This window comes from Suricata suricatta, chromosome 12 (assembly GCF_006229205.1).
Source record: "Suricata suricatta isolate VVHF042 chromosome 12, meerkat_22Aug2017_6uvM2_HiC, whole genome shotgun sequence".
Lineage (NCBI taxonomy): Eukaryota > Metazoa > Chordata > Mammalia > Carnivora > Herpestidae > Suricata > Suricata suricatta.
This window is the reverse complement of record NC_043711.1, coordinates 83,643,638-83,658,708: the sequence shown is the minus strand read 5'-3', so window position 1 is coordinate 83,658,708 and position 15,071 is coordinate 83,643,638. Positions and strand designations below refer to the sequence as shown.

Genomic DNA, 15,071 nt, shown 5'->3' with positions numbered 1-15,071 from the left:
CATCTGGGAATTCAAGGAGAAAAGAAAGTGGCAGCAGAAAAAGACTAGGATGATACAGAGCCTAGTTACTAATCATTGAGGGATGGGAAGGTTTATCATTTTAGCCAGTCTTTCAGAAATTGAGTCAAGGACATTGTTTTTCATAGCAGGCACTGCCCATTCCTGCCTCTGGCTATCTTGTGAGTTATTTACGCTATGCTTCTAATCTTTTTATATATGGTTTATAGGAACTGCAATTTAACTTCTTGTATTTCTTGTCAGACTAGCAAAGTGCAGTGCTCTCTATTCCTGCCCAGTAATAGTTTGAAGAATAGCTCATATAACCTACTGAAAGATTGACTTGGTGAAGTAATTGTTGATGCAGGGGGACAGAGAAATTGATTCAGAACTGAGAACTGCTGGAGAAATGGCAACTAGGATGTCCTAAGTTATTACATTTTAAAGATTGATATGTCAGGAAAAAGATGAAAAGTTTATTGGGCTATATGCCTGAAATGAACACCTTTATTTATCTTGGAAGTTAGGGCTTGCCTGATATATATTAAATTTTCTTGCCCCTGAGTGTGTGGACTGTTGCAGGTTTGTTTCTTCTTAGGTGGTAGCATCCATAGAAGCCACCTAATTGCCCTCTATTAGTCAGATTTTTTTTTTGTATTTATTTCTTTCTGCTCATCTTTTTAGATAAAAAGCAAGTTTAGGTAAGGAAAGTCACTTTTACTTTATACTATGATTCTTTTTTTTTTTTTCAATGTTTCTTATTTATTTTTGAGAGACAGAGAGAGGCAGCTCGAGCAGGGGAGGGTCAGCGAGAGGGGGAGACACAGAATCCAAAGCAGGCTCCAGGCTCTGAGCTGTCAGCACAGAACCTGATGCAGGGCTCGAACCCACGAACCGTGAAATCATGACCTGAGCCCAAACCGGACACTCAACCGACTGAGCCACCCAGGTGCCCCTACTATGATTCTTCAAAGGTTTCTTATTATATGATAAAATGTGCTGTGTGACAAAGCAATGGAATCTCCCCTAATACTAGCTGGAAGTGACGGTAAACATGAAAGCAGCAGGTATTTATTGATTATCTGTTCTGAAGAGGCATTTGGATTGGGTGCTGATGAATTCACAAATACAGGAAATCTACCTGTCTAGGAGTCTGAAGAGCCTTGGTTGAAAGTGTGGCTCTGTTACTTACCTTGAACAAGTCCCTTAACTTCTCTGAGCCTCAGATTTTCTTAATAATAAGTTTGATAGGGTTGATCAGAAAATCAGTTGATACAGGTGACATCTAAGTCTTTTTCTTCTCTTCCTTTTAGTTCAGCATCAGTTTTGAGAGTTTACTACCTTCTAGGAACTATCCAAGCGACTGAGGATGAAAAGCATAGACCTTTCTCTGAAGTTTGTCATCTGATAGAGACAGAAAAGAGAATTACTAGTATAGTATTTGAAATGCTGTGTTGGAAGTTTGTACCAGGTGCTGTAGGAACAAAGTAGAGACACACCTAAACCAGCTTGAGGATAAGCATCCATCAGGGAGTGATGCCTGAACTAAATGAGAGCATTAGAGAAGGGGAGAGAGAGCATAGAAGCCTTAGCTTATGCTACGAATGCCAGATAACCAAGGACTGTATGTGAATCTCTTTGCCTTGACTTGGGCACTTATGGGGAAATGGCGGGAGTCAGGGCCATGTGTCTTATGGTTAGGATTAGAGGCTTATCCTGAGGCAGAGGGGAGACTTTGAAATGTTTTAAGCAAGGGAAGATTTATTTTTAAAAGTTTTTTTCTCCAAATAATTTTTATTTTTGAATTTTATGTTATTCTTCAAATAATTTTCAAGTTGAAAACAACCCAATCTTCATTTTAAAGTTGCTCTCCTGCCTATAGTATAAGTCACTGAAGTACTTCTATTGGCTGAGACCCTGAGTCCTTCAAAAGGGGTTGAGGAGATGCATCATGGGTAAGCTGCAAAGGCACACTGAGGAGCTTTGAATGGTGTGCAACCTCAAGTGAACTGATAGCAGCTCAGTGTCTAGGCTGGTTTCCTGTGCTCCCCAGTTTGTGCCTGGTCCTGGAGTCTGGGTTTTAGGCCAAAGTTATGCACTCCCTGACCTTTTGGTACTTGTGCTGGAGATAGGCAGGTCCTCCATTAAAGCGATGCATACATATTGCTAGGAGTCATCTCTCATGCTGTAGATGGCATCTATTTCAAAGCTTCTGGTTTTAGAGCAAAAGAGTTAGTTTTTAAAGTTTTTTTTTTTGATATTTATTCTTTTTTATTTAAATTTTTAAAGTTAAAGAATAATCAACATGCAATAAGTTGCACCATTTAATTAACATTGGTATACACTTGAAAAGCTATCATCACAATAAAAATAACATATCTGTCACTCTCCAAAATTTCTTTGTACTCTTTTCCAGCCCCTTTCTCCTATTCTTCTTCCCTCCTGCAGCCACCACTGATGAGGGGAACACTTTAGTTTTTCTTTTTTTTTATTAAAAAAACTTTTTAAAATATTTATTTTCACCCGTGAGAGAGAGGCAGAATGTGAGAGGGGAAGGTGCAGAGAGAGAGAGAGGGAGAAGCAGAATCTGAAACTGGCTCCAGGATCTGAGCTGTCAGTTCAGAGCCTGACGTGGGGCTTGAACTCAAAAACTGTGAGATCATGACCTGAGCTGAAGTTGGACGCTTAACCAACTGAGCCATCCAGGTTCCCTGAGTGTCTTTTATCATTTTTAAATTGAAATTTATAAATTTCATTTTGAAGGTATAAAAAAAGTTAAAACTCATAGTAAAGATGTATACCTACCATGAGATTTTTGCTTTAATCTATCCCTGTAGCAGTAGTGGATGGATTAGTCAGAGTTGGCTGAAGTTCGGGTCCCAAAGTACAATCAGAACTACTCAAGTAATCCTGGAAGAAGTAGGAAGGCCTGTTTAAGAAGGGTGGGGGAAGTGTGGTTAGAGAGGAAGGGATGATTTCAACAAATATTGAGGAAACTGAGTCTGCAGGGCTTGGTGGAAGGTTAGATATTGAGAGTGGGGGGGGAGATGTCTAACAGTGAGTCTGCCTTGGATGACTGAGTTGGTACAGCAGTGTCCTTCATTGAGAACATCCAGTTGGAGATGGTGGTGTTTTGTTGTTTTTTGTTTGTTTGTTTTTAAGTAGGCTTCACACCCAACATGGAGCTTGAAGTCACCACCCTGAGATCAAGACCTGAGCTCAGATCAAGAGTTGGAGGCTTAACACACTGAGCCATCCAGGCGCCTCCAGGTTTTCTTTTTTTTTTTTTAAGCAGCTGGAGAGTTGGTGTTCAGGAGAGACTAAGCAAGCTGAGATATAGGTTGTAGTTGAAATAAGATGTTGAGATTTCCTGGGCAGTAATACTAATAGCTAATATTTACAGGGCACTTAGCATGTGGTAAGCACTCTTAAATACTGTATGTATGTGAATTTCCTTAATTCTTACAATACCCCTTTGAAAAGGTAGGCACTATTATTTTCCCCATTTTAAGATAAGAAATTTGAACCACAGAGAAGGGATATTCCTGAAATATTCTCATTAGTTTCCCGTTATTTTTTCCTTTTTTCCCCTCCTTTTCCAATAATGGGTTTAGGAAGGAAGAGGAAGCTGAAACACTGCTGTTGCTGGGGAGCTCCCACAGAGGAACTGGATATTTGAGAAGTGCAGTGGGACGTGTTTATGGCTTATGAGCTGTCCTGGGCGTTGGTGGTCATTTTTACTTTACTTTGATAGTAGTAGAAATTGCAGAAAGCCACTCTTGTACTTTAAAAAGAAATTGTAGTAAAATATACATAAGATAAAATGTACCATTTTAATTGTTTTTAACTGTACAGTTTAGAGCGGCATTAAGTACATTCACATTGTTGTGCTGCCTTCACACCATACTTCACAGAACTCTTTATCTCACAAAACTGAAGTTCTACCTAGTAAATAATCACCATGTCCCCCTCTTCTTAGTCCCAAACAGCCATCCTTCTTTCAGTCTGTATGATTTTGACTACTGTAGGTACCTTATAGAAGTGGAATCGTACGGTATTTGTTTTGTGACTGGTGTATTTCACTCAGCGTAATGTCTTCAAGGTTCTTCCATGTAGTATGTGTCAGAATTTCCTTCCCTTTTAAGGCTGAATAATATTCCATTGTATGTGTAAGCCACATTTTGTTTACCCATTCATTTGAGGACAGACACTTGGGTGGCTTCCACCTGTTGGCTAATATGAAATAGTGCTGCCAGTATTTATATCTTTTCTAGTCCCTGTTTTTACTTCGTTTGGGTATATATTCAGAAGTAGAATTATTGGATCATATGGTATATCCATGTTTAAGTTTTTGAGCAGTTGCCATTTTATTTTCCACAGTGGTTGCACCAGTTTCCATAACCACCAAGAAAGCATAAGGGCTTCAGTTTCTTCACATCTTTGCTAATGCTTATTCTTTTCTTTCTTTTTCTTCCTTTATAGTGGCCATCTTAATGGGTGTGAGGTGGTATCTCATTGTAGTTTTGATTTGCATTTCTCTAATGATTAATGATGTTGAGCATATTTTATATGCAAGTTGACTGTATATCTTTGGACAAATGTTTGTTTGAGTCCTTTGCCCATTTTTTTAATTGAGTTGTTTTTGTTGTTGTTGAGTTGTAGAAATTTATTTTTATATTCTGGATTCAGTTCCTTTTCACATCTATGATTTGCAAATAGTCTTTCCCATTCCAGGGGTTGTCTTTTTACTTTGTTGATAGTGTTCTTTGATGCACAAAAGTTTTTAATTTTGATGAAGTTCAGCTTAACTATTTTTTCTTTTGTTTCTTGGGCTTCGGTGTCATAGCCAAGAGATCATCATGAAATCTGATGTGCTGAAGTGTTCCCCTTAGGTTTTCTTCTTTTTAGGTCTTATGTTTAAGTCTTTGATCCATTTTGAGTTAATTTTTGTATATGGTATAAAGTTTTACTGTATTTTTAAAATTATTTTCCTCGTGTTTGCTCTGGGGATTACAATTAACATCTTGACTTATAACAATCTAGTTTGAGTGAATATCAACTTAATTTCAGTAAAATATAAGAACTTTGGGGCTCCTGGATGGCTCAGGTGGTTAAGTGTCTGAATTTAGCTCAGGTCATAATCTCATGGTTTTGTGGGTTTGAGCCCCTCATTGGGCTCTGCACTGAGAGCACAGATGGAGCCTGCTTCAGATTCTCTCTGTCCCTCCCTCCCTCCTCCCTGCCCACCCCCCTTTTGCACACACATGCACATACTTTCTCAAAAATAAATAAATAAATATTAAGAAAAATCCTTTGATTCCATTTAGCTCCATTCCTTTCTGACTCCCTTGTGCCATTAATGTCATTCAAATTATATATTTAAACATTTTAAAACATTGTGTGCTCATCAGCATAGATTTACAATTATTGCTTTATGTAGTTGACTTTTAAATTAAAAATAAAAATAGAAATAAAATAATTAAAAACAAAAAATATATACTTGTGCTGTATTTTTGTATTTATCTAAGTGGTTGCCTCTCTCAGTGCACTTTATTTCTTCATGTGGATTTGAGTTACAGAGTGTCAGGGGTCTCAGTGTAGCCTACAGTTCTCCTTTTAGTCTTTGCTGTAGAGCAGGTCTGCTGTTGATTTTCTCAATTTTTGCTTATCTAGAAAGTCTTAATTTTTCATCCCATTGCCTCTGTTCTCCATAGTTTCTGAGGAGAAATCAGCTATTAATGTTATCAGTCATCTCTTATACATGTTGAATAGCTTCTCTTGCTGCTTTCAAGATGCTGTGTCTTTGTTTTTCAATAGCTTGATTATGATACCTGTTTTTTTAATGCTTTTATTTTATCATATATTATTAAAAATTAAAAAAATTATATTTAAAAATGTGAGAGAGAGGCAGGGAAAATCAGAGAGGGGGGAGAGAGAGAATCCCAAGCAGGCTCTGTGCTGACAGCAGATAAAGGGCTTGAATTCATGAATTGTGAGCTCATGACCTGACCTGAAATCAAGAGTTGGATGCTTAACCAACTGAGCCTCTCATGTGCCCCTGTTTTATCTTATTTTTGAGAGAGAGAGAGTGAGAGAGCGGGCACTTACTTGCATGTGTACCCTATGAGCTGGGGAGGGGCAGAGAGAGAGGGAGACAGAGGGAGACAGGATCTGAAGCAGTCTCTGTGCTGACAGTAGAGGGCTCAATGTGGGGCTTGAACTCACCAACCGAACTCTGAGATCATGACCTGAGCCAAAGTTGGATACTTAACTGACGGAACCACTAAGGTGCCCAGGATACGTCTATTTATAGATCTCTCTGAATTTATGCTCTTGGAGTTAGTTGAACTTCTTGGATTTATAGACTGATGTTTTTCATCAAATTTGGGATATTTTCTGCCAGTATATCTTCAAATATTTTTTCTTTCCCTTCATTTCCTCTTGTCCGTCTGAGACTCTCATTATACATATATTTGTACATTTGATTTTATCCTGTAGGTCTCTGAGGCTGTGTTAACATTTTTCATTGTTTTTTTCTTTCTGTTCCTTAGTTTGGATAATCTTGGTTGACCTATTTTAAAGTCATTGATTTTCTCTTCTGCTCAAATCTGCTATTTATTTATAATTTAAAAAAATGTTTTACTTATTTTTAATGTTAAAAAAATTTTTTTATTTTTTTATTTTTGAGAGACAGAGAGAGATAGCATGAGCAGGGGAGGGTCAGAGAGAGAGGGAGACACAGAATCTGAAGCAGGCTCCAGGCTCTAAGCTGTCAGCACAGAGCCCAATGTGGGGCTCTAACCCTCAAACCATGAGATCACGACCTGAGCCGCAATTGGATGCTCAACCGACTGAGCCACCCACCTGCCCCTCAAATCTTCTGTTTAACCCCTTTAGTGGAATGTTCATTTTATTTATTCTTTTCAACACAAGAATTTGTTTTTTAAAAAATAGTTTCTCTGTTAATATTCTCTATTTTGTGAGAGAGCATTCCTATACTTTGATATATTTCTTCAGAATAATTTCATTTAGATATTAATTTAATTTATAATTTTTTTTTAACTTTTATTCATTTTTAAGAGAGAGAGAGAGAGAGAGAGAGAGAGAGAGAGAGAGTGTGTGTGAGTGGGGGAGGGGCAGAGAGAGAGAGGGAGACACAGAATTCAAAGCAGGCTCCAGGCTCTGAGCTGTCAGCACAGACCCCGTCGTGGACCTGAACCCACAAACGTTGAGATCATGAGCTGAGCCGAAGTCAGATGCCCAACCAACTGAGCCACCCATGTGCCCTTCCTTTTGATTTTAAACATTTAAAATAGCAGGTTTAGGGGTGCCTGGGTGGCTCAGTAGGTTAAGTGTCTGACTTCTGATTTTGGCTCAGGTCATGATCTTGTGGTTCATGGCATCGAGCCCTGTTCATGGCATCTGCGCTGACAGCATGGAGCCTGCTTGGGATTCTCTCTCTCCCTCTCCTGCTCCTGCTTTCTCACTCAAAATAAATAAACTTTAAGTAAAATAGGTTCATAGTCTTTGTCTAGTTTGTCTAACATCTGAGCTTCCTCAGGGACAGTTTCTGTAGATTTTTTTCCTTCTCTGTGTATAGACCACCCTTTTTTGTTTTTTACATGTTTCATACTGTATTTTTGGTTGAAAACTGGACATTTAAAATAATATAATGTGGCAATTCTGGAAATCAGGTCTGTCCTTTCCCATAGTTTGTTATTGTTTTTCTGTTTAGTGACTTTTCTGAATTAATTTTGTAAAGGTTGTATTCTTTGTTGTGTGGTCTCAGCTCAGTTAGCTTAGTGGTCAGGTAATGAGTAAGTCTTCTGGTTTTTGCTGAGGGACTCTGTGCACCTCTTGGGATACACCGTCAACATTCTGCCAGTCATTCAGCAGCCCTGGCTTAAACTTCACTTCCTGCTTGTGCAGAGCCTCAAGGTTAATCAGAGGTCTCAGGTCTTTCCTGTTCTTGAGCACAGCCCTGTGCATATGAGTGGCCTTCTGGTTCCCAGGGAAATATGTCAAACCTTTACAAAGCTCATTCCCTTGCTTTTCCTTTTAAGCTTCTTTTGTTAGCCTATTGGTTTCCCCAAGTATTATCCATTGCCTCAGGCAGCCATAAAGTTAAACAGTTGTTTTCAACCAATGCTCCTGGGGAACCGGCTTTAAGGACTATCAGCCCCATTCCAAAGTCTACTTTTTTTCGAGAGAGGACTAGTTCTTTTTAGTGACTGGTGCTGTTTAGAAACCAAGTCTGGATGCTAGATGTGGTCATTGCTTCCAGGACCTATCAGGACAGGGATAGGAAATGCATGTATGTATATATTTACATATGCAGACATCTATTTCTGTATTTGTCTATACATATTAAAAACCCATACCAATTACTTTAAATTCATCCTAGTACCACAGGGTTTATTGTACCCTTCTGCCTTTTCATATTTAACTCCTTTCTCTACTAGAAGCCTTAATGTATATAGTAATACATATATTTACTGATATGCTCAATCTTAGTATATTTATGAATATGCTCAAATCTTACCTGGGTGTAATCAATCTTTTAAAGCTCAGATTGGACACCCCCAACAAAGTGGGAGGAGGCAGAATATTCAGTAATGATGGAAGTGTTATGCCCAGATTTCAATATTGTCCCCCAAAACCAGAGACCGCCGGGGGAGACCGAGTCATGCATGTAAAAGCAAAGGGCTTTATTAAGCGCTTAGGCTCGCTGGGCCTAAGCTCGGTCTCACAGACTTCACCAGCGTAGTGGGTCCGCAGTGGATCCTGCTGAGAGCCCAAACAAAGGGAGGGTAGGGCTTTTATGGGTTTTAGGAAGGGAGAGTTACAGGAAATTGTGACACAGGTACAGAGATCCAATCATTATCGCCTAACAGCATTGGCAGTAACTTGAACTATACCCATTGCTTAGAGTGTTGTTACTTTTGGTGGGACCCAATCACAATATTTAGAGTATTAACCAATTATGTAGTGGGCCCAGGACCCTGGACCCTCACGTATGGTGTAACTAGCCTTAAGCAATAAGTGATTATCTATAGCTTCTATCTCTAGGCCTGCCCTTAGGAGTGTTAAGCATTTTAGTTGGCAGCTTCTGATTGGGTGTTACTAGGGTGGTCCCTGGTTGAGCATTCTGTGCCCTTTTATTGTCTAATGATTCTGGGAAACCGACACTTAGGCCTCCAAGGTCAGAGGGAAACTTGAAGCCTGTCATGGAGTCAGTTTGGTTCTGACCTGGGTCCTTACAGAAGGAATGGTTGAATATTCTTTGTTCCTCCTGTCTGTGTAAGTATCCTTTTGTAGCCCACCATTTTGTAACTTGCAGGACAGTTTGCTACAGTAGTGTTTATCCTCTGGACTATGGAATTGAATTAGTATCCATGGCACTCAGAGGACAGGAACCAGTGGACATTTATAGAGTAGATTTGGTGATTATGGTTGATCTTCATCGTTTTTAGATTCTGTATTTTTGAATTCAGTATACTTGCTAAGATTTATTTGTAATTCCAAACTTAATGTTTATGGCATTTTTACTGTCATTTATGGATATGTAAATGCAGAGGAGTGAAAAATTTGAGCTGCAACATTCAAGTCCTAGCTGAGATTGATATGCTGACTTCTTATTTTAGCACTTACACGGTAAGTAAGTATTGTTTTCACAGTCTATTTAATGCCATGGTTTTTGCATTTTTGTACTTGTTGGTGATTTCCCTGTTTAATAAGGCCCCTAAGTGTAGTATCTAGTGTTACTAAGTGCAAGGAGGCTGTGATGTTCTTTACAGAGAAAATTTATGTGCTAGATAAGTTTTGTTCAGGAGTGAGTTATAGTGCTATTGGCCATGAGTTCAATGTTAATGAGTCAATGTGTATCTATGAATAATAACATGTTTTTAAAGAGAAACATGCCAGGTTATATATTGATTGGTTGATGAAAATGTTGTGACCAGAGGCTTGTAGGAACCTAACCATATATTTCTTCTAGGAGCAATGATTCAGTGTGTTTGCTAACTCAGTGTTTGTGGTCACTTTATAAAACAAAACTATGGAGAATAGGAGAATAGACTGCCTGTAAAGCCTTTTCCAATTCATTAGTAAGCCAAGAAAAATATTATGTACAGTATCTTAAAAAACACATGCAGCAACAGCCTGGTCAGTGGACTGATTAAAGCTATAGTTGAAAAACTGGTCTGTCAGAATATTTTGAAATACAAATGTAAAATCACCTGCACTTAACAGTATGCCAAGGACATAAAAGCATGAAACCCATCTTTAAGATTTTGGTTTTGAAGTGTTGGTGAGGCAAAAAGACAGTAAAACAACTTCCCACTAAGGCAGTAATTCTAACCATCAGAAATGGCTATACATGTTTTCCTGAACTTGGAAGTTGAGGTTTGCTAATTGTTATAGGCTTGATATCTTAGTACCTGTAAGAGGGAGGTAAGGACTTCCACAGATTTTTATTTGTTCATTTATTTATTATAATTAAATTTTTTAAATTTAATTTTGAGAGAGAGAAAGAGAGCGAATAGGGGAGGGGCAGAGAGAGACAAAGACAGAATCAGAAGTAGGCTCCAGGCTTTAAGCTGTCAGCACAGAGCTGAACATGGGGCCTGAGCCCAACACAGGGCCTGAACCCATGCACTGTGAGATCATGACCTGAGCCTGAGTCGGATGCTTAACTGACTGAGCCACCCAGGCACCCCCACAGACATATTTATAAATGAAGTACTGGGAGAAGTAGAAAGAAAATGGACCAAACAGAATCAGTAGAACCAGTACCTGGAGTCTGGAGAGACTCTTTTAAAGACTATTTATTTTGAGAGAGAGACAGTGTGCAAGGTGGGAAGCGGCAGAGAGAGAGGGGGAGAGAGAATCCCAAGCAGACTTCGAACTGTCAGAGCAGAGCATGATGTGGGGCTCGAACTCACAAACCATGAGATCATGACTTGCGCTGAAACCAAGGGTCAGTTGCTTAACGGTCTGAGCCACACAGGTGCCCCTGGGGAGACTTTTTGAAGCTAATGAACTCATGGTTTGAATAAGAGGGAAGAAGAGAGTCCCAGAGGAACTAACTGGAAGGGAATTAGCTTGTATGGAGAGGAGTCGTAATTCCCAAACCAGAGAATCTGAGTCAGGTTTTGGAACTGCTGAATGGAGAATACAAGGCAGAGTATGTAAATATAAAGATGAGTCTAGATGGGTCTAGTTGGTAAAGATCAGGTATTGAAGTTTGATTAAAGTGGCACTTGGAGGCACTGCAAGCTTTTGAGAAAGGGAATTCCAGGTTCAAAACAATATTTTAAGAAAGTATTTCTTGCTTCTATGACAGTTTGCTGGTGGGAAGAGAAGCTTATATAATTCAGTAAGTTGTTAATAACAATAATGATGCTTTTGTGTGTGTTTTAGTGTTATAGAGGTGCTTTTACATATGATCTTTGGAACACTCCTGTGAGGTAGCTTTTATTATTCCCACTTTACATAGGGGAAAATGAAGGTCCAGAATGTTGAGTAGCTAGTTCAGGGTCACACAGCTATTTAATAACAGTCTTGGGATTCTAATACCCTTTCTGCCATACCTCAGTTTCAATTAAGGGTTTGGACAAGAACTGTTGTTGGATTGGAGAAGGAAAGAACAGAGCTGATTGCTTCTTTCTTCTAATAAGAACTGATTTAAAGTATTGGCATAAAACCAAGTAGAACCAAAATTACAGAGAAAACGTTTATTGATGTGGGGAAAAATATGATGAAATTCTTCAGAAGATCTTCCAAAGTTTGCATTGTTCCTAATTGTAATTTCCTCTTACTCCCCCTCTTTGGGCTTGAATCTGTAGGAAGTTTCATCTTATCCTATATTTACACTTTTTAGGAAAGGAATATCTAATGTTGAATGATTCTGGCAAACAATTCAGCATTAGTAAACAAAAAGCCAGTAACTGTCTCCCAACAGATCAGACCTCAGCGAAATGAAATATTTTGAAGCTTTACTTTTCATTTGAAAGATAAGGTGTTGTTGGTAGCGTATTAAAAAGTTATACAATTTTAAAAGTGTGAGATACTTTAGAAAGGCTCTCTAGGTTTAAAATACTGCATCTTTCTCCATGTACATTACCCCGTGCCTTCTTGCCTATTCATGAGGAAATGGAGATTCAGATTCAACTTAATATTTATTGAGTTGGACATGTTACAGGGTACATTTGTTGATTTTTCTTAAATCCTGAGGAGTAGGGATTTTTTTCTTTGTTTTATAGAAGAGGCAACAAAGGCTTGTAGCTTTCAGTGGAGCCAAGCGTCAAATCAGTGCTTTCTGATTTCAAGTACATGGCTCTTGCCACAATACTATACTGTGTTTTAAGACTAGTTCAGAGAGTGTTAGAAGATACGTTGTTGATATTCCTTTTACCCTTTCATCCCATAAATGAGCATGGATCCTGGAGTTGGGCTGTTTGGGTTCAGATCTTAACCCTGCCATTATATTAACTATGTGACCTTAGGAAATTACTTATTCTATGTATACCTCAGTCTCTTTATTTAAGTGGAATAATAGCAATATTCCTAGGTCATTGGAAGTGATTATGAGTTTTAAATGAGTTTATATATGTAAAGTACCTAGGAAAGTGCCTGTCACAGAGCAAATGCTCTTAAGTATTACTAATAATTGCTATAAGGAACCTGTGCATTGTAGATATTAAATTACTTGTAAAGATCATATTAGAATAGCTGAGTTAAAACTAGAATCCAGGTCTATGACTCCTAGAATTGTAGTTTATGTATATGTAGTTTATGGCAAAGTGTTTTTTTTTAATTTTTTAAAAACATTTATTTATTTTTGAGAGAGAGAGCGAGCGAGCAGGGGAGAGGAAGAGAGAGAGAGGGAGACACAGAATCCAAAGCAGGCTTTGGGCTCTGAGCTATCAGCACAGAGCTTTACCTGGGACTCAAACTCACAAGCCATGAGATCTTGACCTCAGCTGAAGTCCGATGCTTAACCTACTGAGCCACCCAGGAGCCCCGACGTAAAGTGTTTTTAAAACAATTTCATATCCAGCCCTCATTGTGGCTCTATAAGTTTTATATAGGTCAAATGAAAGAAATCCCTCAGACTTGGTGCCTAGAATAGACATCTCCAGTACTGTGTACATGAATGCCATTTATACAGTGAATGTATTTCAGGCTCATAATATAGAGTAGGCTTCTCATCGTGTAGCAAGATAGAACTCTTCCTTTCCCCAGCCTAGTCTTTCCCTTTGGCCCAGAGACCTTTCTGAGGTCAGTTTAATACCTGAGGGGGAAACTGAACTTCCGTCAGTAACTCTTAACAACCATTTAATCTCTCTCTTTTGTTTTGGAAATCAAATTGGCATAGTGTGTTTTCCTACCCTAAAAATGTCAGCCCTAATTTCTTTATCCTTTTGGGGATGATAGTAATTCCACACTGCTTACTATAAAGGGATTCTGTGAAGATCAAATAAATCAGTGTTTATGAAAAGGCATTGCAGATTCTCATTTAAGAATGATAATCTAATTGTAAAATGCCTGAAGTCTGCTTATTTTGTTACTCTCCTGAGAGGGAGTCCATGTCCCTCTGCTTGAGTCAGCCTTTACTAGAGTTATTTTAGTCCATGGATCAGAAATAGGCAGGGGTACATCTCTAAAGATAATGTATCCTTAGAGAGATGAGCACGAGGAAGCTTGTTCCTGGCCCTGTTTTGGAAGTTCGCCTTTCATGTACCCTGTTCTGGCAGAATTTCTAAACTTCCGCACTTAGAGTTGGATATAGATTCTTAACAGTCTTTTTTTTCTTTCTCTAGAGGAACCGGATTTCCCACTGGGTTCCAGTATGCAGCCGATTGGTACCTGTGTCTTCTACACAGGCACAGTGGGGCAGGGCTCTGTCTGGTACTTTCCAGGTAAGGTTTGTTGTTCCTTTGCTTGGTATGAAAACCTTAGTGTTTATTTGCAAATGTCATATATTTATAGATTAGCCAAACAAATTGTGTGATGGAAAAACCTCATGAGACCACTTCTGGGTCTCTGTGGTGCCAGCTCAGTTCTGATTCCTACAGTATGGTGTCTAGGGCGTTGCTTCTAAATACCCTAGCAGTGGAACTTAGCCTAGGATACCATGCTACAGTCTGATGATTTTTACTGTTTGGAATGTTTCCAGACATTCATCTCAGAGTTAACTGCAGTTTTCTTTTTGTAGCTACATTGTGCCACTTTTATTTGGGGTAAGAAATGTTTCTTCCTTTCTTTTTTTTTTCGTTTTATAAATACAGAATCCAAGGAACAATTATTTGGGGCCTTAGTTTACCATTGGCCACATGATTCATTACTTTGGACCCTCCTTGAGAGTATTTTCTCCTGATTTTTGTTAATTATACAAATAATTTAGTAATAAAGGAAATAAAAATCACCCATGACCTCAAATGTGAAAACATCTGGTTTTTTTCCAGTCGTGTGTGTGTGTGTGTGTGTATACTAATTTTTTCCGTAGATACCTTAACAAATATCCACAGAATTTTATTTTCTGGTGCCTTTTCACTTATTGGAGCAGACATTATTCATGTTAGATTGCATAATTACATTTTTTAATGGCTACATGTTATTCTATTTACTTAGGCTTTGTTTGATACTGAAATTATTTGCAATTTTTTTCACCTTTGTAGGTTTTAGTGTAGTTACCATTTCTTGACAGGTTAAAATTTTTTTACTTTATTAAAGATAAATTCCTAAGAGAGTATATCCAGGGTCAATGAGTATGAGCAGTTTCTCCAGAAGGTTGTTTAACTTACATTGCCATCAGCAATGTATATATAACTAACTTTCATTAACTTCCTCTAAGTTGGGTGTTGAAAAAAATTTTAAACTAACTGGGTAGAAAATGTTACCTTGGGGCATCTGTGTGGCTCAGTCGGTTAAGTGTCTGACTTCGGCTCAGGTCAGATCTCACGTTCATGGGTTCGAGCCCCGCATCGGGCTCTGTGCTGACAGCTAGCTCAGAGCCTGGAGCCTGCTTCCAGTTCTGTGTCTCCTTCTCTCTCTGCCCCTCCCCCTCTCAC

The 15,071-nt window shown here is 38.6% G+C and overlaps 1 protein-coding gene across 2 annotated transcripts in view; it reads left to right on the top strand.

Annotated features, from left to right (window-relative positions):
- Positions 1-15,071, top strand: part of LOC115274034 (ubiquinol-cytochrome-c reductase complex assembly factor 1) — a 102,218-nt gene that overhangs the window by 1,046 nt on the left and 86,101 nt on the right. The window contains exons 1-2 of one of the 2 annotated variants that reach the window (XM_029917401.1): positions 9,590-9,651; positions 13,821-13,919. In XM_029917401.1, the coding sequence (XP_029773261.1) occupies positions 9,622-9,651; positions 13,821-13,919 (129 nt within the window). In that variant the 5' untranslated portion in view covers positions 9,590-9,621. Of the gene's footprint in view, positions 1-9,589; positions 9,652-13,820; positions 13,920-15,071 lie in introns of those variants that run through there. The other variant, XM_029917402.1, reaches the window with a different exon arrangement.